Source organism: Prionailurus bengalensis, chromosome A3 (assembly GCF_016509475.1).
Source record: "Prionailurus bengalensis isolate Pbe53 chromosome A3, Fcat_Pben_1.1_paternal_pri, whole genome shotgun sequence".
Lineage (NCBI taxonomy): Eukaryota > Metazoa > Chordata > Mammalia > Carnivora > Felidae > Prionailurus > Prionailurus bengalensis.
Window position 1 is genome coordinate 44,558,528 of NC_057354.1, and position 24,512 is coordinate 44,583,039.

The following is a 24,512-nucleotide window of genomic DNA, read 5'->3' on the forward strand; positions in this document are numbered from 1 at the left end:
CTCCCATTCCCAAAACACTGAAATGTGGCTGATTAGGGACGGGCTACAGGCAGTCCACTGTGCTGCCGGCCTCTTTGGGTCCTCACAAGAGACATGGTTTGTGGGGAAAATGCTTGCCGTATACTGTATCTCTTGGCTGTGGCTCCTTTGGCCTGGCTTGCTGCATTCCAAGTTAAAATAGCTCACGCTCCTTCCGGGTGGGAACTAGCAGCCTACCCAGGGCTTGGGGCATAGATCTGCATGGAGGGAGAGAAAACTCTAGGCTGCTGATCTTCCTTTTGATGGGCATCTGTCTGTGCCCGTGACCTCTGCCACCAGGCCTTCACCTGACAGCAGAGATGCGGCCCTTGTTATCCGAATATCTAGACCTCAGTGTTGCCCAAGCGCTGCCCCTCCCACTCAATCAACTGTGCTTGTGGAAAACATTGTAAGCATTTTTCATCCTTCAAGGAGAGCAGTACCCTCCTCCAGGTGGGAGTCCTGCAGTCGAGAAGCCCTCCTGTGGTGATAGGGCTCTGTCTTCAAGAGCTACAAACTTAGCCGAGGAAAGCTTTGTAAACGTGAATCTTTGGGGCATCTCGACAAGGATTCCTGGTTTCATCCAAACTCATTACCTTCCAAGTGACAGAATCATCTGGGAAATAAATTTCTTATTAAAATATAAAACCTTCCCAGAATCCATCTGCAAACTTCAAAGGGAGATTTGGGGGAAGGAAATCCTACCCAATTTTAACTGTTCCACGGATGTTTGCGGGGGGGGGTGGAGGGAAGGAAAATCATTTTTGTGGTGCCAAATCTGAATCTGGTTCCATGCTGTGGGTCAGTTTCCAGGGCATACCGCCTGGGCAGCAACTTTTCTCAGGCCCGGGGCCTTAACTTGGAACAGAAGGAGCTAGAACCCCTGGTCCAGTTCTGGGCTGCAGTGATTTGGAGAGATTAAAAGAGGCAGAGTTTGCTCAGGGCATCCTGAGTGCACAGGGACTCCCCTCTCCCCGCTGGTGTACCTCTTCCATTTCAGTGAGATGCCCCATTCCCTCGGAGTCTTACCGGCAAAATCCAGCCCAAGGGTTTATCTTAGATAACCCAAGACAGAGATCCTTGTGCAGGGGACTTATTGCTCGAGAGTTCTCAGGAGTGGGGGGGGGGGGGCAAGAGAAGCAGGATTAGGCAGGAAGATAAGTCAACAAAGCTGTGTTCTCAGCCGCAGACTGGCCTCAGCCTGATCCCACAGGACCATAGCACATGAATAGCAGCACGGAGCTGTCCCAACTTGAGTCAGGACACTGGCCACACCTCACTCTTGGCGTGAGGACTTAGTCTTCCAGGCACTTAGGGTGAGGTAGCAGGCATTCACCCGGAGCGATTCTCTGGAGAAGGCACACGGAGCCATTAGCCGACGGCATTCTCGGCACTGGGTGCTGGGTGCACCGGCCTGGGTGAAGGAAATCCTGAGCGGGTGTCAAATTGTCCACTTTGGTGGTACACAGTCACCCTGTTGTCCTGCTTGACTTCACACAGACTGGGTGTGATCAAACCACAAGCTTTTTGTTACCTTCACAAGATAGCACCATTCATCAGTCTGCGAGATTTACTTCCCTTTCCAAGACATTATACCTTAGCAGGTTGTAGACATGTTTTATAGAGGGATAGGGAGGAGAGTAGATGCCTAAGTTAGTGCATAGCTGGTCAGACATTATTGCCTTCCCCGGCATACAGCACCACCAGCCATGGACGTAGCCACTCAGCTATTCAGCCAGGCTTGTTAAAAATGAGGGCATAAAAAGAGCTGATTTCATACATTTTATGGCAGTCTAGTTCCCCCAAGGAAAGGCAAGGTTGGCCAACATGTGTGTGGTCCATACCTTTTGTGTGGAAGATGTTTTCAAGACTTTCCTCCTTTGACTATGCCTAGACTTGCCCCTGACCATTACTTATGCTTCTCGCTTTTTCTCAAGCTTGTGCCTTACTGTTATTTGGAAATGGTCACAAAAAAATTCCAGCCTTTTCCACTCTCCAACCCAAGCTGCCACTTTGTTTCGTACCATGAGGTTCTAATGCCAAGCTCCTCCACAGCACCTCAGATTTGGGGCTGGGTCTTCTCTTGTCACCTGAGTCTGTGTCCACTTCCAGTGGACCAAGATAAAATCACAGATTCTATTCTTTTGACTATTTGGATCTGAGCTTTCTGGTAAAAACAATTTTTAAAAAATGATGTGACAGGAGAAGACAGAAACATCTGGAATGTGTTCAAGACCAGTGAAAACCCTGTAAGAAGACAGTCTTGCTGCCGCCTCTTGGTTCAGACAAGTCAGACGTGCCCCTGGGACCCCCCTGGCTCCCAACACCTGGCACTGGGAATGGAAACTTTGGCCGTGGGTAGTTGTTTCTGCGGCTCTCCATTCCCTGCCTCACGCCTGGCCTGCTCCCCTTCTCGCGAGTGATTTCCCAGAGCAAGTCCCATCTAGTATCATTTTGTCCTAAACGCCAGCCAGCTCATCTACATGCAGCAAGGACCTGTAGGCATGCTGGAATCTCAGTAGAAAAAAACCGCTGGTCTGTTGAGCTCAAATAGACTCCCTAGGAACTGACAGGCTGATGAGTGATGTGTGTGGCTTGTTTGGGGCCCTGTCATTTGAAGGGAGAGTGTGCATTGCTGTACCCATAGCCAGGGGTGTGGGGAACAAGTTGCTGCCCACCGCCCACCATCCAACCTCCACTTATGTGGTCTGGATCCCAATCTCTGTGGTGATTTAGTGCAGGATTCCTTTGGGATGATCAAGGGAATGTTTGTGGAAGAAGCAGCATTTGTGTGGTTCCTGGGCTAGCCTAGGTTCCCAGAAGCTGAGCCTGGCATGAGCGTTCATGCGAAAGTGATTTTGAAAGTGCTCCCTGGAAAAACCGGTAGAAAGTGAGCGGTGGGACCAAGGAAGGAGGAGAGAGGGGAAGGATGCAGTGTCAAGCAGAGACTTACAACAGCCACTTTAGCTCCAGGGAGCCCTAGGTGCTGGCTAGTCAGATGTAAAAGCATTCAGGGAGGGACAGAAGGAAAACAGCAAAGGGATCTGCAGCTAGGGGCTTAAACCACGAACACTGCTTCACTTTCCTTCTAGCAACTTCCAGAGGAGTTTATAGGAGGAAGAACCCTCAGTTCTCCCCCAGTGTAAACCTCACTCTGTTGTAAGTTGGGATCTCTTGGGAACCCTGATAGCAACTCTTTTCTGCCTTTACCCCTGTGGGTCCCAGCACACCAAACAGATACTGGGGTACCAGCATCACATGGCCTTAAAATGTGCAAATGATAAAGTGGGGGCTCTAGGGCACAGGTAGAGTTGCTGCAAAAGTTGCCAACATGCTTTCCATCATGATGTATCTTAGATAGCAGAAGAATGTGAGTTTACTCCTAGTTCATTTTCGGCCTATAACACATGAACTGAGAATAAACTGAGGGTTGATAGGGGGTGGGAGGGTGGGGAGGGTGGGCGATGGGCATTGAGGAGGGCACCTGTTGGGATGAGCACTGGGTGTTGTATGGAAACCAATTTGACAATAAATTTCATATATAAAAAAAGATGCAAGTAGACATTTCCAGCATTTAAATAAGGCAGAACTCCGAACCAGTTCCTTTTTGGTAGAAGGGGTAGGAATCCGTTTTGTCTGAGTAGGAAGCCCTAGATGGAGAAAGCTATCCACCACAAGGCCCGCAGGGGGGCAGAATCCCAACGCATGCCAGAGTTAGGTTCTCTAGCCCTAGGCTTAGTAAAAGGCTAATCAGAAAAACTGGCCAATTTTAGTCTTGGGTCCCATTCTGGGTTCTAATGCACCATGAAATTCAATGCAATCCCATGTGCTTTCTTAGATTTTGGGTGAAGCCTTTTCCTTTGGGAAAAACAAAACAAAACAAAACAAAACAAAAAGCTAGACTTTGCTTACGAACGTGCTTGATTTCTCTGAGCCTGGGGGAAAACATGGCTACTGGGGTGTAGAAGAAAGGGCACTTGACTTAGATCTGGCCCCAGGATCGTTCTTGCTTTGTGAGCTAGACCTCAATTTCCCCCTCTGCAAAGCAGAGCTCTGGGGATAGCCATGAGGATTAGGAAAGATCATGTAAGGGAAATGGTGATACGTTAACACATTAGTACCTCTTACTCTTTCCCCTGGAGAACTTGGCTGTTCATTCAAGGAGAAATACATTGAACAGTACCCACCCCATTAGAACAGGAAATGGCTCTGTTCCTTCCCACCTCCATACCTTTGTCTCTGCTTCCTGTACACTTGGAATGCCTCCTCTGTAGGCATGTAAGCCCTTCCTTCTGTAAGGCTCCACACATCTGACTCACCCATGCAGCCTTCACTGGCCTGGCTCATGCTGGTACTTTTCTTCCTGTCCCCAAGTACCATTCAATGTCTGATTCATATTAATATAGATAAATATTTGTTGTAAATATGGCCATATACGTAGTTCTCTTTTTCAGATAGAGGTAAGTAGTGGCAGATTGCATCTTCCAAAATGGTCACAGTGATAAACTCCAGGACCGTGTGCTCTTCCAGAATCTTGTTCCTCTCCTCTTAAAGCCTGCCATACCTTTGTAACTACCCTCTGTGTGACTTCCCAGGCTAGATTGTAAAAGACCATACAACTTCCTCCTCTGGTTTTCTGTCTTGAAACTTGTGCCTTGTAGCTCTGAGCCACCATGTGAGAAGTGCTCATGCCAGAGAGACCTCGAGGAAAGACCATGTGGAGAAACCACATTGAAACAGAAAGAGAGGCCAAAGAGCCCAAGCAGTTCCAGCCCCCCAGGTGTTTGACACTCCCCAGCACAGGTGCCAGAAAGGCACTGAGTAGGAATCACATTTCCAGTTCCAAACTCCAAGTCATTACAGTTTCGTGAGTAGCCAAGTAAGGGCCATTTACCTCCAGAAATGTGAGACATAGTAAAAAAAGTTTTGTTGCCTTAAGCCACTACTTTTTAGAATACTCATTAGGTGGCAATAAGTATGTATATGATACCTATGTGTGTAACTGTATATACACATACAGATAGATGTGTGTGCACATACATATATATGTGTTGGGGGGGGTGGGTATAGCCTGCCTTTTACTATCTTCCAATTTGTGTTTTTGTGCACCTAGATCTGGCTTCTTCAATGGGTCTATAAACTCCACGAGGGCAAGGCTATGTTGTATACTTCTTGGTTATCCTCTGCCAGAGTTAGAGCAGCCTGGCAAATGTAACCACTGCACTGTGCATCCTTGAATGAAATTGACAAGGGAACATCTGTGTGCACATCTGTGTCCCTGAAAAGCATGCTATCCTTTACAGGACGCAACTGTGTTCATAAAGAAATCAGAGTCCCTTTGGTACTTGAATCTTTCTCAAAGGAACCCTGTATCTTTGGAAAGAACAATTTGCTGGAAATCTCTGAGAGTAAGCCAGTCAATTTTCTTTTGTGTCATAGACTCAGGGAAAGAGAACACTGCTGTTGCCAGCCCTTGTACCTATGGGCACTTGACAGCCAACCTCTTGGAAGCAAGTAGGCAGGATCTTGTTTCCTCAGTCCAGGACCCCTGTGGAATTTGCAGCTTCCATCTTCAGACTGAAAAACAGCCCCTTTGCCTGTTTCCCCATCTTACTGTTACCTAGGAGACTGGAGATTTTTTTATGCAGATAACCATGACAGTCTGGTCCTGCTTATTTGAGCTATGACAAGAAAACTTAAACATTGGAGTCTCTCCTAGAATAATAAAGTTATTTATATACCTCCCTGAAAACAACAACAAAACCATGTTTCTCAAACATCAAAAGGGTCATGTTTAAGAGAATTATTTTCATAGCTTTTGTCCTTAGATCTATATGAAATGCCCTGAAATTCAGGGCTTACATGAGAAGAGATGGAAGGAAGTAATGATGTGAACTCTTCTGGCCTTTGGAAATCCATTAAGTTCTTTTACTCACCCATTGCACGAACTTACTGTCCAAGCAGATCAGGTGAGGTGCACACCGGCATCTTTGAGTACATATGAAACAAGTCTTTGGATGGTAGAGTGGCAAGGGGGTCTTCATTTTCTCTGGCCTTTTCTCAAACGAGCTTAAGATTTGTCCTGGTTTATGCAGTAAATATGTACATTTGCATCTGGTTTCGGTGATATGATGACTAAGGTTAACGCATCATAAGATTTGTGTTGCCTCTGCATTATTTTTATTCTGAAAATAATTATGCTGGTTTCTCTAAGGATTTCTTTCAATGTGTTTTCAGGTCCAACAATCCTACAATGACATGCAAGCACCTAGAAAGATATAAGCTAGCCATCAATGACACAAAATCCTAAATTCTGACAGGGGACTGAAAGGTAATTGGCTTGTAACAGGGAATATGATGGGGTTCAGGGGCAAGAACAAAGTGGAACCTCTCCCTCCTCCTCCGTGTATACCTTTCCTCTTTTCTTTGAACAGAAATTGTAGTACTTATTATTTTGTTCATGACAAATTCAGGAATTTAGCAGGATTTTCCTTTTCTCCCTTTTAAGAAAGTTAAACACTAATATGTTTATGTGCTTGATGTAATGGCCAGATTTAGTCAGAAGTTTTATTTGCTGCCTACCTTTCTTTCCTATTTCTGAAGCTTCACAAATTTGTCTGGACTTGAAAGGCACTTATTAAACACCTACCTTCTGTTGCTGTGAATTTCAATTTGCCAACCTCATGTAGAATGTCAAAATTTGACACTTACGGGAAACATGTAAGAGAACCTCCAGACTCTGAAAGAAGTAGAACATGATTTCATTCCCTTGGCGGTAACTGGTTTCCAATATCATTTGTCCCCTTACACACATTCTTGCCTCTGAGCCTTTGGGTATCACCTGTCAGAGACATCAGAACTGCCACAGATGTTTTTTTAGGTTGCCTTGACCTTGAAATATTTGTAGTTGAGGGCTGTGGAATGCTGCAGTATCTCTTCCTAAGCTCCTACTGTATTGAGGACCCTCTTTGTCCAATCCTTGGTTTATAGATAGAAGTTAGTGTGCAGTTAGATTACCTCCTAGCCCTTTATCAAGTCTTGCCAGTCTACACCACTGACCTTCACTTTCCCCAGGTCCTTATTTACCACTGGGCCGCATGGTTACTTCAGGCTACATTAGTTCCATGGGGAACTTAATGTGGCTAATAGCAAGTTTTTTGAATCTTTAATGTAAATTGAGTTTACTGTAAATTTTCTGCCCGAGGTGTGGAAGGAATATGAAATTTGAAAGAAGGAAACCACATCTATCAGCTTTCCCCCTGTGAAACTCCGTAGTGTGTGCATGGAGGATAGAGCTGGAACGGAAAGCAGTGATGTTATTGGGCTGAGGAATCTGAGATTAGATCCTGGAGGAGCTAGAAATTGGAGGGCATTCCAGAAAGGGAGGATTCATGGAGAGGGAGCCCTAAAACATACATAGAAATTCCCTTGACATTCTTGACTTACCCCTGAACTATCTATGCTTGGGGGCACACCGAGCAGCAGGGGGGCCCACAACAGCTAAAAGTGTGGAATTTCTGAGTAGAGATTTCAGAGCCACCCAGCTCTGGAGAGACAGACTCTGGAGTTGAAGTCCCTAGTGCTTTAAGGGGCTTGGTAAATGGCTCAGACTTTCCATTCAGATCCTATGGGGATCACATCTCAGGATTGAGAGCATAATCAGAACAGACTTTTGTTAGAGGAAAGCCTAAAACCAGCAGTAGAGATTACCTTCCAGTAATCTTCTGTCCTACTAGAACAAATTCAGCTCTTCCAGGGAAGACAACAGAATCCAGAGTCTCCTCAGTGCATCATCTGTGAAGTCAAATATATCATCAAAAATGACTAGACATGCATCAAGTAGATTCTAAATTCTTTTGCTTTAATCTTGCCTGCTCTAAACTGTAACCAGTCTTGCTCTGCTAACTGCAAGACAGCACAGTGGCCTTCTTAAGATATCCGCCCTGTTCCTACTCTTGATCTATACCCTTAAAAGCCTAGTTTGGAGAACAGAGCACATTGTGAAGACAGAAGGAATTTAGTCTGTTTCATTCAGAACTATAATGTGCCATCAGCACAGCCCAATGATGGGCCAAAAGAAATGAAGGAAAAATTGATACGAGAAAACTACTTCTAGTCTTGGACTAATTACATTCTTCTCTTATATTTCATTCAGATGGAGACATCATATTTGGAATCTAGACTTTGGATATACAAACTTAGTGATCGAACAAGGGTAGTGATCCCTACCCTTAAAAGAGTTTCAGATGTAATTAGAAGATTCTTGAGTGTTTTGAACCAAAACCATAGGTATCTAATACTTAATATATGGTAACATAAAAGGGAGAATGATTTCTTCCAGGTAACATCTTAATTATTCTTCCAAGGAGAGGTAGAAGTTGCCAAGTACTAAATGAGGAGTAAATACAGCTTGTATTTTACCAGCTGAATTAGCCAGTAGTTTTTCTATTTATTTACATCTCTTCCTGCAATTAACTGTGAGGTGTTTTTTTTTGACATTTATTTCATTATTATAGACAAGACTTTAAGCTATTATATTAAAAGTGTGTAACAACCTAATACATCTGCTTGAATATATTTGATATTTTTGGGAGAGTGTATTGAGAAGTCTAGGGGTGCCTGGGTGTCTCAGTCAGTTGAGTATCTGACTCTTGATTTTGGCTCAGGTTATGATATCACTGTTTGTAGGTTGAGCCCCATGTCAGCTCCGTGCTGATGGTGTGGAGCCTGCTTGAGATTGATTCTCTCTTTCTCTCTCTGCCCACCTCCCACTTGCACGTTCTCTCTCTCTCTCTCTCTCTCTCTCTCTCTCTCTCTCTCTGTCTTTCAAGATAAATAAAACAAACTTTAAAAAAGAGATATTTCTAATTCCCCCAACATAATTTAAATGGGTGATACTCAAAAAGAGGTGCAGAACAAAGGAAATTATGGCAGTAATCACTTTTACTAGGAGCAAGGAGTGCTAGTTATTCTTTCATTTTAGGACTTTGTCAGCAAAGTTTCAGTGAAGGGAAATAAGAAGCATACATGCCCCTACTCCTGTTCCCATAACCATGACAGACATTGTAAATAGATCAAGATCCTCTGCCACACTGAACCCCATCTAAGACTCAGCCTAATAGTCAGCCATTACTAGTCAACTGATGAACACGTGAGAGGAGATCTATTTTCTGTCCCTGAAATTGATGATCATGGAGTATCATCTTAGTGAAGTGAAAAAAATAGCTATTGAAAGGGAAAACAGAAGGAAAACTTTAACTGTGCTTCTCACCAAATCCTTCTGTTATTACCTTTCCATCTGTAGACCAATAGAACACTAAAGGTTACTTCTAGCTCTGCAATTTGATGGGGTAACATTTTTTTTCAAAAACATCACTGATTTTGGAGTCTCCAGTCTCTTCTGTAAAATAAATGCATGAAGTCTGAAATTTCTAATGTAGGTTCCCATGGGAAGTTATTATATCCCTAAAGAACTGTTTTAATTGCACTTTTCCTAGTAAAATTTTTTCATCCACCCTCATCCCCTCCAAAGGTGCTGAGGAGGAATGGGCATTTCTTTTAACAATGTGCATCTTCTTAAGGAGCTATTTAGTGGGCTTCTGTGCACATCAGCTTGTTGGTCTGAATTTCTCTGGATCAGTAAAGAGACATAAGAGCATGAGACATTTAACGCCTGTGTCAGACCCCAGTTCATCCATCCACACATTCTCTGACATTGGCATCAAGGGCCATTTCGAAGAACAGAGCAGTCCGTGAAAGGCATGAACACCACAGGGCTATTTACCATAAATTTCCCATATCTTCTAATGAGGATTCATTACCGACACAGCCATGGTAATCCCACATGAGCAACAAATACAGGTTGTAGGCTCTTGTCCCTACAGATAGGCCTCCTCCTATGTGTTGCCATGTTTGTGGCCTGAGAACACTACATTAGTCACGGGATCACTGTGTTTTCCACAGTAGCTACTGGCTGGGAGACATGAATGACACTGATGCCATGGCTTTTTATTATTGATAAAGAAATATGTTTCCAGTTCGTCAAATTACATTTCAGTGCTTTGCCAGGCCAAAAGTCTATGGTAACTAATGATTGGGGTTCTTTAGTTGCAAAGAATGTCTGTTCCCTTCCAGGAGAAAAGCTTGTGGGATGATTTTTTTTAAATCTTCTGCCAATATGGATATGAGAAAAAGACCTCTGAAGTGGAAATCAAGGAGCTTCTCATGGGTGTGTTGGACCAACTTCAGCACCATCAAAAAGGGGCAGACAGTCTTCCAACCTGAATTTGGGGGCTGGGTGTTTCTGCACTGCTGTCAACAAAGCAGGATGCATCGTTTCCATGTAAATGCATAGAAATAAGACCATTGATAACTGTTGCCATTATTGGGGGTGGGGGGTGGGAATTCACTTGAATATGGATGATCCCTCTGCTGGAAAAACTAACCCTTGTTGAAATGGAGAGGTGAAAAAGTGCAAAATTCTTGGCTTCCCTTGTCTAAATATGGGTTCATCAGTAGTAGGTCCTTAGGCAGATTCGAGTACAAGTTTATTTGGGAAATGATCCAGGGAGGAGAGTCAAGAAGTGAGATGGGAAGGGAAGGCAGCCAATCAAAAGAGAGTTATAAAGCCAGTTTTCACGGTGAGCAACTGGAGTTTAATCCTGCTGTGAATGCTAACAAATGGTGCAGGACACACATGAGAGTTCTCCTACCCAGATGGTGAGGGAGCTGGGGTGTTTATACACCTATCTGTCATCAGACTTTGGTGAGGGCTTTGCCTGGGGGAAAGAGCAGTATTAATCCTTTAGCATGTAGTGTCTGGGCAGAGAACCCTATCTCAGCTTTGGAAAAAGTCCTCAGGCCAAGAAATGCAAGTGTTAGTAGCTGCTTTGCATAAAAGTGGTAGGACCCCTGGAGTGTAGGCAAGGCATTGACGTCTTGGGAAAAACCCCTTCCATATGTCTCCCTCTCTGCTATTTAATAAGGTAAATGGAGCTATCATTTGTGATAATTACTTGCCTGATTCTAGGCACTACATGTTTTGTAAATAGCATCACAATTAATCCTTATAATAATTACATAAACTGGTATTGTTTTCATCCTGCCATTTTGCACATTAAGAAATTAAGATTGAAAAAGCCAAGGAACTTCCCCCAAGGCCACAGGATTCATAAGTGGTGAAGGAGGGCTTCAGGTCTAGGCCTTCAGGCTCTTACAAAACCCTGTCTGCCTGTAGTAAACAAATATCACCACATAGACCTTGGCTGAAACAATCTTTCTCAGCAAATTTGCTTGGTAGCATCTTTTTGATTGACAATTTGATGGTCCCACTTGGAGGCTCTTGGTTACCATGACCTGTTCACAGTCTTCTTTCCATGCATGCATCAATCCTTTAAATCCACACTTTGTTTCTGGCTTTCAAAGGGAAGAAGTTGTGCCCTTGAAAGTCAAGGAAAAAAAGATCAATTTGCCCTTGCTAACACAGAAAAATCAACATGCTAGAAAGTCAGACCCCAATCATGATCTCAATTCCTCTAGTACTGTCTGTGTGAACTTGAGCTGATTACTTGCCTTCTTTTGGTTTTGGTTTACTTATCTGTAAATCGAGGATAAAGATTCCAATCGTATAAACTATGCAAAATGATAAATATGTATTTACAGTATTTGATAAAGATTAGTTACATCCTTAAATATTGGGATGACTGCAGAGAGAGCTGAGTGTTTCCTGGCCCCCAACCTACACTTTGGTCCACTCAACTTGGGACTCCTCTCAGTGTTTTTGTATAACTAGGGTTGAGTATGGTACCTGGCCCAGAGCATGCTAAGGGCTAAATAAGTGTGTGTTTATTTGCACATGATTGATTTGTTAATACATTTCCCAGTGTTGTTGAGACACAGATTCCGAAGATGACCTCAAAGCAGCTTGCAGTTCTCTGGGACACTCTGCAACCTCCCATTGCCATATACATCCCACCCCCTCTGTACTTTTGTGGCTCGCTGAACCTCACTGAGTGCAAGAGGAAGGCACCAAAATGTCTCTGAAACTTTTCCAGAGACTAAATATTTAGAAAGTTAAGTTGAGAATATATCCATTTTCACACACATTCTTTTGTGGATAATTTTGTCCCAGGGCCTTCAGTTATGACATGTGTGTTCATTTAATCAACAAACACTCTTAATTAAATGAGTGATCTGTGCCAGGCACCTAGCTAGGCACTGGGGTTACAGAGAAGAGAAGAATAAATTTACCCCAACCTCAATTGCCTACCCCCAGTCTAGTGGAGAAGACCAAAGAAACCAAAAATTGCTGAGGCGAGCCCTCACGTAGAGAATGCAGTGGGGATGCCGAGCACCATATTAGCTATTGTATTACTCAGAGCAGGCTTGGCTATGCTGGGTGACAAATAGCCCCACATCTCAGTGGCTAAGAGAATAAACATGTTATTGTTTTACTCACACTACATGTATAAATGTGAGTAGCAGTAAGGTGGGATTCTGATATCAGTCGCTCAGGGACACAAACTGATAGAAGATGCATCCTGACTTATGTGCAAGAAAATGCAAAGTGGTGAATCAGATACTGGCTGTTAAAGCCTGCCTGGAAGTGTGACAGTGGCCATTTGCTCCCATTTCATTGACCAAAGAAAGCTGCATGGCCCCACCTACCTTAAAGGGAACCTAGAAGTATGTTCCTTCCAGGTCTCCCCAACAAGGAGAAACAGGGCATTTGTGAACAGCCTGAGTGGCCACTCCCAGTTGCTGGGAGTTTTACTGAACAGTTTCTCCCAATGTCATTTCTTAGTAATTCTGTCTTGTGTTTATACTAAACCCATCCCCCTGGGAGAAATGTCCCTTTAATGTTATTTACACTTGTCTTCACTTGGTATTTATTTTTCTCTTTCGTGGACCCTGGCCCAGTGGATGCTGGTCCCAGAGAGAGAAAAATGCAGGGTTCCTGTCCACAGGGAGCTCACAGTGTAGGAATCAAAGGTACACTCAGGCAGCAAGTGACTGCAGTTTGGCTGGAAAACCACTTGTTGGGTACTTGCACAGGATAAGGGGTCCACAAAATGAGTCTGGAAGGCTCCATGGGAAGCCAGTTATTACTACAGCTGGCTGACAGTGTTCTCCCAATGTTCCAGGGGAAGAGGGAGCAGAATAGGCTTTATGGGACGGAGCACCCGGAGAGATGTCAGGACCCTAAATTCTTGAGGCATCCCTTGAGAGGCCAATCAAGATAGGTAGTTTGTCATGAAAAAGTCCTGGGATGAGAGACCAGTGTTATGATGGTTGCAGCGGCCCAGATTCCTTTCACTCGACGTGTTAAGGTAGCTGTGGTTTTGGATCTTCTTCTTTGGTGGCTCCATTTGATCCACATAATATCAGTATGTCTCCAGATGCCATGAATGTTTCTGCTGCATCTTTTCCCCCAGACGAAACAGAGAATACTCCCTATCCTTTGCAAACCTCCATTTGGACTCATCAAACTCGGGCCTCAGGAAAGCAGCCAGGAGAAGCAGGTCGGCTGACTGCTGTTGCCTTGGTAAGGGGAATCTACTCCGGTCAGGGCTCTGTGGTTTCTATGGGAACAGCACTGCTTATCTTTGCTGGCTCCCCCAGGCTGGCAAGATGTAGTGAAAGGAAAACTGGGGGAGAGAAAGAGAGGAACAGAAAGAGACTTTGAGGATTTTGAAGGTATTCGAAGGAACCCTCCACTGGATGCGTAGCTATTCCCAGCACACCACATGGGCCATTTGGCTCCAGCAGAGCCTCAACACGGAAGCATGTACCTAGAGGCACATGCATTAATGAAGCTCCCTTGGACTGTACACTGTCCTGGAGAAACAGATGCCAGCACAAAGCAGGCAGGAATTGGCAGTAGATGGTTTTTGCTACTAAGACCAGGGAAAAATGTGTCCTTGGCCCAAGGCCAGACCAACATCCCATCACTGCTACAATTGCGAAGAACAGCGATAGGTGGCCCAGGAAGATGGTGAGAGGTATGTCATATATGTTGCCTGCACTGTTTCCCAGCCACCCTGCAGGACTGGCATTTAAATACCCATTTTACAGATGAAGGAAATGGGGCTCTGAGAGAGGAAAGGACGACCCGTGAGTGATGTAGGTGGGATCTGAACCCAGACCCAGATCTGATTCTCTACCCTGGGCCCTTATGCAAAATCTAACCAACAGCCCAAGGAAAATGTTAGAGTCCCAAAGATGGCCGACCCTCCAGTTCCCACCTTGACTAAGACATGCCCTTGGTTCTTTGGATTTGGGTGGGAGGAAATACACCCAAATGGAAGACAGATGGGATGACATCAGCACTGCCATTAGCTCTGCAGGAGGCACTAGCAGCCACACCTTGCTTTATAGATGAGGAAACTGAGGCCAAGAAGTACTGGGCAGAGCCTTCTAGTCCACTGTGCCACCCTGTCTCTGTATAGTCTTGTCTTGGACAGCTTCAGCTGTTCTGAAAATACCATTTCTCAGGTGTGTTTGGGGCCTCAGAGTCTGTGCCGGCCAGGTGGGGAGTTTGCTTAGCCTCACGGAAGCCAGCTCAGCTGCTGCTGGGTGATCTTTTCTTAACCCATTGGGCCAGCTGGACAAGGCTGATGTGCTCCATCCCAGTCAGTGCCTAGGGTCTGCTTTCTTTGGCATTCTTCATCCTGCTAACACTTATTAAGATACCTTCTATGTGCACTAACCATACTCTGAGCTTAATATGGAGGGAACAATGAAGAGGAATTGCAGGCCATTGTTCAGATGGCCAATAGGCAAATCGAGGCCCAGAAAGACTAAAACACACACCGCCAAAAGCCACACTGTGAAGAGTGTTGGGACTGACCCATTCATTTCCAAATGCCCAACTGAGGATCCTTTCCTTGTCCCCAGGCTGACCCCTTCCTTATTAACATTAAAATAGTCATACCAAACTGCTTTAGAACCACAGCATGCAGCACTTTGTGAAATAACAGTGTGTATATAGTGCATAAGTAGAGGCTGATGAGATTGTTAGTAAACATTAAGAGCTTCCCTCAAACAAAGCTGCTGCCTTAGTGGGTCTGGTGACAGGGCTGTCCCTGAGTCATGTTCTCTACAGGCAAGGTCATCTGGTAATGTCCTTTGCAAATGAAACAAAGAAGCCTCTAACATGGTGGAATCAATGCTTAATACAAGAACATGTTACAATGCAGGTAACTATAGTTGAAATCTTAACGTTTGGGCCTTACCATGCTGGATTCAGAATGCAAGTCCCAGAATAGTCTATCTGGGCCTTTATGCCTATTGCACAGAGCCTCTCTTCTGCTACCTCCACCCGACACCCCACTGCTGTGTGCTGATGCCAGTGACGCATGAGCAAGTCATGGTCTCTCATTCCTACTCTTGCAGACTCCCTCTTCTTTTCTAGTTTCTACACAAGAGATGCTTGGAGGATCATAGGGATGGGACGTTCAGGCTGGAGCAGACACTGGGCATCACCACACCACATATGCAGATGGTTTCTTGATGCACATGTGACTCTGTCTAGGGCCTTCTCTGGTACCATGAACACACTGACTTGGCCAGTGTAGAGCTGAGAAGAGTTAAGGTTCAGCCCTAAAGTGTTTAGGACAGCCTTCAACAGTGATGGATGACCATCCATGGACAATGCTGAGGCATATTCTACACTATCTCTCAGAGGGGCCCCAGCAAGTCTGAGCCTACTTTGTCAGCCCCTTCTCTGACTTATCTGCCTCCTGTCCCATCATGGGATCACCTCCCAAATAAACTGCTGGCATTCAGATCTTTGTCTCAGGGTCGGCTCCTGAGACAGCCTCAGATATAGGCATACGTGACTATGAAGGAAGGCTCATTGCGTGGAGGTAAAGAGGAGATCCTGTGCTTCCAGCTCAGATTTTCAAAGAAATCTTTTCTTGTGTCTTTTGTCAAAAGACAATGCAGCTATAAGAGTAAAATAAAATCTATGTATTCTTTGCAAATTGTGCACGAGCTTGGGGTGCCTAGGTGGCTCAGTCAGTTAAGCATCTGACTCTTGATCTCAGCTCAGGTCTTGATCTCACAGTTTTGAGTTCAAGCCCTGTGTTGGGCTGTGTTGGGTGTGTGTTAGCTCTTTGAAATCACTGCTACTTAAAAAAAATGTGTGCTAGCTCTTTGAAATCACTATTATATCTCATCACCAGCCCAGTACATGTTTTCATGGATGCACAATAGTGAATAAATAGCCAGAGAGGGATCCATGTCAGGAGAAGCTTCCTGGGAGAATACTTACCCTGCTTATTTTTTCCACATTGCTGTGAACCACCAATTAAGAATTTTGTTGTTTTTTGTTGTTTGTTGTTTGAATTGACTCTTTTCTGCCTTTCCCACTGCCTCTCATCACACCCATCCTTATTTCTGCCGCTGACCAGCCAGCCACATCCAGATTCATGAGGAAGTCTGACAGTGGCCTGCTTGGCCAGGACTTCGGACAGCGCCTCAGCCCTTCCTGAACCAGCACTGGGCTCTGTGGGTCACCTTATCCAAGGACACAGCGTCCAGCGCGGTCTTCTCCAAGAGCTCTAACCAGGTCCCAGGGTTGACTGGGCATCTAGACTTCTGCCAAGACCCTTCCCCAACCAAAACATGAAGCCTAGTGGGTCCATTCATTCGTGGTCATTACACATCCACTTGCTGTTTGTTGAGTGCCAAGGAAAATGCCAGGACTCAAAACACAGTGTATCACTTACTGACATGGTACCCTTGATCGAGTCATACTGTGGGCCCTGGGTTAGCTCATGGATAAAGCAGCAGAGAAGCAGGGAGGCCAGAGCTGGCACAAGTGTGGACACCTTGTAGATGCAGACTGGTGGGAACTCTCCAGTGCCTTCACTCCCTCACATGCTGCCCTTAGCCCCATTTTTGCTCAAAACCACATTACTCCTCATATAGGAAGCCTGAAGGGCAGGAAGTAAAGAAGTAGCTGGCTTCAACATGTCAGTGATGGAACACCCCTCAGTCCCACATCTGTACCCACCTCTACTCCTCACTGATGATAAGTGGTCCCTATGCATGATTGCTTTACAAGGCACCCATCACAGGTGGCTAAAGTTTCTCGAGGGTAATGGCTGTTGTGATCCATACAGTAACTTAGCATACTAGTCCTGTCTCTCGTCCTCTGGGGGCAGAAGGGCAATAGGATGGCACATTTAAACCCTGAACTGGCCAGTGTGGAAAAGCCCCATTGCAACGACATAGAGAAATGTAAAGGGAAAAAAAGCAGCCTAGCTTTTCCCTCTGGTGTGTGGTGGCAGAATATGGATCTGGTCAGACCCCCTACTTGGAGGAAGTCCCATGAAGGAAGAGGCCACCTAGCAGTGTGAGATTGCAAATAGATGCCAGTAGCTGGATAACAGCAGAAAGGGGTGTTACCAGGCCTGCATTTGCTGTGTGGGTGGCCCTGCTCTGCAGCTTTCCAGCTGTGGGTCTTCGAGTTGGAATCTAATCCTCTGTCCCTTGGGTTCCTTGTCTATAAAATGGCAATAATAGCTTTCTGGGAGGACAAAAATGGATAGTGGGTGTAAAGTACAAGGCATAGGTCTTGCCAGGAGCAGGTGCTCAGTGAATGTGTCATTCTGCCCAGGTTTGTCATGGCCACTGCCCACCAGAGCCTTCATCAGCCCATCTCAGTCCATCACCAGCCAGCCCATCCCAAGCCCCACCTCCCAAGGGCACTTAAATGTCTGTACAAAACAAAGGAACATCAGATGCGAAGGTAGTTGTTGTTTCTTCAGAACCAGAGATTGGGACACAATGTCTGGGCAAGTCCAGGTAAACATGGGGATCAGTCAGTGCTGGAAAGTCTCTGGCCCTGGGTGCTGAGAGGGGTGTTGGAGAGGCCTGCCCTGCAGGGCCTTTCCTCTCCTTAACTTTGTGCCCCTACCCACCAGTGGTGGCCTGTGGAAGTTGTCAATTTCCTAGGTTTAGGAGGTGGACAGAAAAGGACATTTCTCATGATTTCCAATCCATACTGAACAACATGGGGAGGGGACGGAAATGTGAAAGCCTTGGGATGGTTATTTGGACTATAATTTATTCACTTGCATTGAAAGTTCAGTTCAAAAGAGAAAAGCATTAGAAAGCATCTCTTAAGAGTGTAAGACATCCTATGTGCACAGGGAGAGCCAGAGGGTGGGGAAGGAAGGACAGACAAGAAATGACTGGGGGCTGGGATGCCTGGACAACTCTGTTGGTTAAGTGTCCGGCTCTTGATTTCAACTCAGGTCATGGTCTCGGGGTTCATGGTATCAAACCCCACATGGGCTCCACACTGACCATGCAGAGCCTGCTTTGAATTCTCTTTCCCTCTCTCTCTGCCCCTTCCTCTCCATCTCTCTGTCTCTGTCTCTCTCTGTCTCTCTCTCTCTCTCTCTCTCTCTCTCTCTCTCTCTCTCTCAAAATAAATAAATAAACATTAAAAAAAATGACTTGGGACTGCAAAAGCCAGGTCTCTCCAGGCCCAGCCTGTGTGGGCACTGTTGCCAGCAGAGAGGTTTCAGGAAGTAGAGGCATTTCTCATCAGGCTGGAGGGCTTCCTCCAGCTCTGCTCACTGGACAAGAGCATGCTAGCCAGGGGCATTACGCCTGTAGAGGGAAGATGCTAGAACAGAGGCCTCTCAGTAGAGTGGCTAGAGGCTTTGCAATGCCCAGGGCCAGATGGATGAACTTCAGGCTTAATCTGTGAACCCTTGTCCCCTCATGGTAATTTCCAGATTGTAGTGTCATTTGATCTTCAAGGTGAAATCCTCCAGGCTTGCTCTCATTTTCCCATTCATTGATCAGGAGGACTCAGTGCAGCCTGTTTGGAACAGCTTTAGTTTAGAAAATCACTTAGGGGGATCATGACATCCCTGTCTTTCCTCGCCTCCCCCATTTCATCACATGAAGGATTGGACAACTGGCCAAGAGTTGCACGATGTGCTTATCCAGTGCTACCCTAGAAGCAGAGAGAACTTTTTCAAGGGATAGTTAAAGGCTTGTGTCTTGGGCAAACCCCCTGGCCAACAAGCCACAGTCTCAACAAGCCAGGTCTACAGCAGGACTGGGTCCCAGGTGTCCTGAGCAGTCACCACTTGCTCATTAATGTCACCATTTTGGGCTCCCCTCCTTCCCTGGTCTCATCACCTTCCTCATTCACAGCGTGTACAGGAGTCACCTCCAAACAAACTATGCACCCCCAAACCCTTGACTGACAGTCTACTTTTTGGGAAACCCAGAATAAGACCAGCAGCAAGCAGGTGTCACATTGTACATCTTTCCCATCGATTGGTGATTATTTCTCTACCTGTGAGCTAGAGAAGAACTGAGAGCTTGTGGAGCTCTGAGAGAAAGGTCACTTGCATCAGCCAGCCGCATTTGCTGAAGATGATGCCGAGGGCAGTGTGGTGTGCACAGTTTCCCACGGAGCCTGATCTGATAACATCCTCCAGAGAGGAGAGGCTTATGAAGGCCCTGGCCATGATGCTGATTGGATTTTATGAGAGGATGGAGAGAGGGTGAGCAGTTGGGGGTGGGGATAGCCGTGACTAATGGTATCATCTGTGCAGATAAAGATAGAAAAAGAAAGCAAACGCAAGGTGTGCTCAAGGAACAGCAGCCTATCCTGTCTGGTGGGAGTATGACAGCCCATGTGACAAAGCTGGCTGTCGAATTGTTGTGCACAGCCTGGTGTGAAGTACCTGCACAGTCATTGTTTGAGTGAATGAGTACATTCACTCAAAAGGTAAGAAGGCGGGAGAAGAGAAGAAAGCTCATGTGGGAAGCAGCCAAGACCAGCTTGGAACTGCCAGTGTACAGACTGGGGCTTTTATCTCCTAGCAGGGAAGTTTTGGAAGCAGGGAGAGGGGCATGAGCCGCTCTGTGCTTGATGGTCCAGTTCAGCAGTGGCAAATGTGGGTCAAGTTTGAAAAGGGAATGAGAAAGCAGGAAGAGTGTTGTAACCGGTCCAAGGCCCTGGCAAGCCAAGGCAGTCATGGCGGGGAATGAGGACCAATTTAGAGCAGGGGCTGTAATGCTCTATGTGTCATGGACCCCCTTGGTGATGCAGTGACACCTACAGACCTCTGCTCAGGAAAACATTTTTCAATGCATGCGATAAAATATATATGCTTACAGAAGGAAACTGATCATACTGAAATGAAATTGTTGGAGTATTAGGAAATAAAACTTGAATGAAGGTAGCTGCTGTATTTCCTCATTAACCCTCTAAGTCACAAGGGGCCATCTACAAACTACCCAGATGTTGAAGTGATGAGTGAGAGCTTCTTTGACTATAATAGTATAATGTATCATGAAAATATCTGTCGGGGGCAGAGTCCCCGGTGCTTCTCACATTCCTGTGGTTTGCTACCTACCTTCTTATCTGAAGGAGACACTCAATTCCAGATAAGAGATGTGTGAACATAAAGATGTAATTTTTTTTTCATCCAAGTTCATGGATTCCACATGAAAACGAGGGCTGGTGATGCCATCCCAGAACTCCAGCACTGAAAACATTGTCATCTGTTCTGAGCTGGTTTTCTCTCTCCATTCTTTAGCCCTGCACGAATTCCCCAATGACATCTTCACCAACGAGGATCGAAGACAGGGGGCGGTGGTTCTCCACGTGCTCTGCGTAAGTACCCCTCTTGGGGCTCTGCCTGGAGGTCCAGAGGGGAGGCCTGGCTGGTGGTGGGTGGACAGTAAGTTGCATACATGGTGCACGTCCCCTGAGGCCTGTGGAGGACTGGCTCTAAATGTGCCCTCTATAGGAGGCCACAGATTCGGAAGCTGGAAGACACTGTATGTATTCTTTCCTTGATATCAGAGCCCAAACCATGGGCTCTGAGGGCAACCAGACTTGCTCTCTGCAATTTAACCTTGCTTCTCTCTCTGCTCATATGTCACCCTCTTGGGAACCCTTTCCTATCCAGCCTCTCTAAAAGGCCACTGTCTTTCCTCTTACCAGGCTTTCTTTTTCCTCCATACCACTGATCACTATCAGACATAATATGTTATTATTGTTTGTTTATTGCCCATCAGCCTCACTCACACGTAAACTCCAGGAGAACTGCGACTTTGTTTTATACGTGGCTTCATTCTCAGATCTGTTTCTGGCACCTGGTAGGGACAAAGTAGTTGTTAAACTAATGGTAATGGATTAGATATAATGGCACTGGCGTAGCATCTGGCGTATAGTAGGCGAGCTATAAAAGTGTGTTCTGGTTCTTAATGGACACCACCGCCCTAATTCTTCCTCAGTAGACCCAGTGGATTGAAGGCCTTTGGTTTTCCTTGTCCCCATTTGGAGAGTTTGGGGAGGCTATGTGTGTGAAAATCTATCTAAGAGTGGCCCCAGAATCAGAAAGACACAGGCCAAATTCTGGACTAGGTATGTCACCATGCTTTCCTGTCCCTATGCATTCTCCCCCTGAATGCTCTTGATTCCATTTTGCTTATTACTGCTGTGAAACAAATTCTCCAAATTTAGTGACATACTCAATAACTGTCCTAGTTGCTCATGCGTTCTGTGAGTCAGTAGTTCAGAAAGGGCATGGAGGGAATGTCGTACCACAGGATCTGGGCCTGAGATGGAGTAATTCAGATGGCTGGCAGCCACGCTTCTGGCTGGGGCCAGAGCCCCTGGTGCTGGAGGACCCTTCCCAAGAGGGTTTCTCCATTCTCATGTCTGGTGTCCAGGCTGGGGTGGCCAAAGGACTGGCTCAGCTGGGATGTTGACCACAGCACCTCTGTGTGGCCTTCCCAGCATGGCTCTGTGTGGCCCAGGGCTTGGAGAAGGAGGAAACCCCACGGCCTTTAATGCCCTAGCCTTGGAAGTCACACACACCATTTCCACCAGACTGTCTTGCAAGTTACAAACCCACCATGACTCAAGGGGAGGGAACAAAGACCTTACTTTTCAGTCCACACCTGGAGAAGGCTAGTGGGCACCCCCTGGACTCTGGAGCCCACTCCAGACTCAGATGGAGCCCAGCTCTGCTGTCCTTGATTTGTGTGTGACTTCTGACAAGATATTTAGCCTCTCTGGACCCAGAAGCTGTCCTAAGCCTGACTCCCTTTATGGTGAAAGCAATCAACTCTTCAGGTCTTTCCCCACTTGCACCCCCCCCCCCAGAACCCTTTTCTTGAAGAAAAGTTATGAGAAGTCTTTTTTCAGCAAAGACATTCTCTAAAAATACCAGAGAAAGTAGACTCTTTGCAATCCTCCCTACCTTTCAGAAGAGTCAAATGCACAGAGCAATTAAAATGGATGCCAGGTGCCTCCTTAGGCACCAAGGAGGCTCTCCTGTCTCAAGGCTGAGGATCCCCAGTCACTGAGTTCGATGCAGAATTCCCCTGTAGCCATTAACACCCAGATGCCTCAAAGTCTGAGGCATGAGATGTCCACTCTTGGCACAAACAGTGCGAGTGTCCATCCTCCCAGGTCAGTGTCATCGCCTGCAGCTGTCAGAGTCCTTCTTCCCATCTCCCCCCATAGGTCCTCTGAATCCAACTAAAGGCAGAGCAGAGTGCATTTACCTTGTTCTTCATGAGCCAGGGGTTACCCATAAGGCCTCTGTCTCCATGATCATACAATTCCCAGGGAGGGCATGAAGAAAAAACAGGACAAAAACAGATAAATCCCCCTTACACACTCCCTTGCAAGAGTGGACACAGGCCTGCAGGTTAGCACTTTGTCACCCTTGACACCCTATCTAATACTACAGTTAGCTCCTGCCTTGGGCCCTGCATTGTAGAAATCACAGCAGCAAGGAGTCCAGGGGCCAAGGTTAGCATCCACCCCTTCAGGACCCTGCTCTAGGCACATGGATGTTCAGCATTCTCTGCTCAAATGGCCTGTGCCTGCTGCTGAAGCCTGTGTGGGCCTCCTCCTCAGATCTGCCACTTGGAGGGAAGAGACCCAGGTAGAGAAGCTTGAACTTGCTGCCGGGGGTGTCCACACACACATGCATGTCATGCAGGGTGGAGCCAGGCTTGGATGAGGAGGACCTCTTCTATGTGTCAGAGGCACATGATACGGCGGGCCTGCTGGTGCCCTCCCTGAGGTCAAGGGCCAAATTTTATGTTTTCCTACCCACAAGAATATAAGGACGTAACCTTTTGAAGAAGCCTTTTGTACAGTGTCTGGTGCATTGAACAACAAAATTGCACAGTTCAGCACAGGAATGCAAGATTCTTTTTATCCCCTTCTCGTACCATGGTACCTGGTACACTTAAAATGCTCAGGAATTGTTAGATGAACATCACTGGATATGAAGAGAAACACCACCAGGGCCGACCTGTGGTATTTTGGTGGCCAGATGATTACATGAGTCGAAGCTGCAGGGAGCTGAGTGTAGATTTCCTGCTCTCAGCCATCTGGAAAGCATTTCTGAGCCCCTTGTATGCAGTAGCGCTGGGATGGACCCCTCCAGAACCCCAAGATACAGCTTCACCCTGAACAGAGCCATTGTCTTGTGGGGGGATCCCGTTATGGACAACCCCTGCCATGCTAAGTGCTGCCCATGCTCTGTGCCACGTGCTTTAGGAACACAGAGAAGTCCACGTCCAGTGTCGGGAGGCGCAGTTGAGCTGGAGTAGGTTGGCATTTTCCGACGAAGGGAGAAAAGGGACTCCAGGCAGGAAAGGGAAATCCATGATCAAAGATGTAGAGACTCAAGAGTACAGGGGGTCTGGAGTGAACAGAAATGAAGGACAGGGAAGGTTGTGGGGGGAGCAGCACCTGGAGGCGCCACGAGGTGACTCTGCTGCAGAGTTGGAAGTGGGGGGAAGCAGATTCCTGATCTCGTCATCCCTCCTTGCCTAGGGAGTAGGGTTAGGCACAGCCAGAGAGGACCCAGTGTGGTCTGCACTCTAGTCAGGTGACAAAGACCCCGGCAGGCCAGAGAGAAAGGCTCAGGGCCATTTGGACAGGGGTCCCAGAGTTCCAGGTATCCTGAGAATACTGAAGGCCTGGGGAGGAAGGTCGAGAAGGGGTGTGGGGGACTGAACATCACTCAGATGCCCGTAAGCACCTGAAGAGCAATGTCTGCCCATCCAGTGAGGTGAGGGTCCCAGAGGTGTGCCCTGTCACCTCAGCCTACCTCAGGTTGAGGGCCATGGGCCCGTCCTTTCATTGGGATTCACTGACTGTCATTTTGGATTTAGACCAGGGAACCCAGTCCTTTCAGATCTTAATCTGAAACCTGACTGAACTTTGCATTTGTGCTCAAACTCAAACTTCCCCATTCCACTTGGGCCCCATGGGTTTGCTTTACGTGTGGGGCCCCATAAAGCCCGTAGCCTTCAGCCACAGTTGGTTCCTGGTCTGTGGAAATGGATGGTTCTGAGGACACCCCAAAACAATCTTTTAAATCTTAGCTATCACAACGTGCTTCTCTTTTTCTTTTCTTTCACGCAGATAATTTCCTCTTTTGTGTGAGCTTCATGGAAATCAAACAGCCGTTTTCCTTTTT

General features: G+C 46.3%; 1 protein-coding gene across 2 annotated transcripts in view; it reads left to right on the forward strand.

Annotated features, from left to right (window-relative positions):
* Positions 1–24,512, forward strand: part of SLC24A3 (solute carrier family 24 member 3) — a 485,964-nt gene that overhangs the window by 263,964 nt on the left and 197,488 nt on the right. For both annotated transcript variants that reach the window (XM_043602975.1, XM_043602976.1), the window contains exon 3: positions 20,595–20,671. In XM_043602975.1, the coding sequence (XP_043458910.1) occupies positions 20,595–20,671 (77 nt within the window). The remainder of the gene's footprint in view (positions 1–20,594; positions 20,672–24,512) is intronic.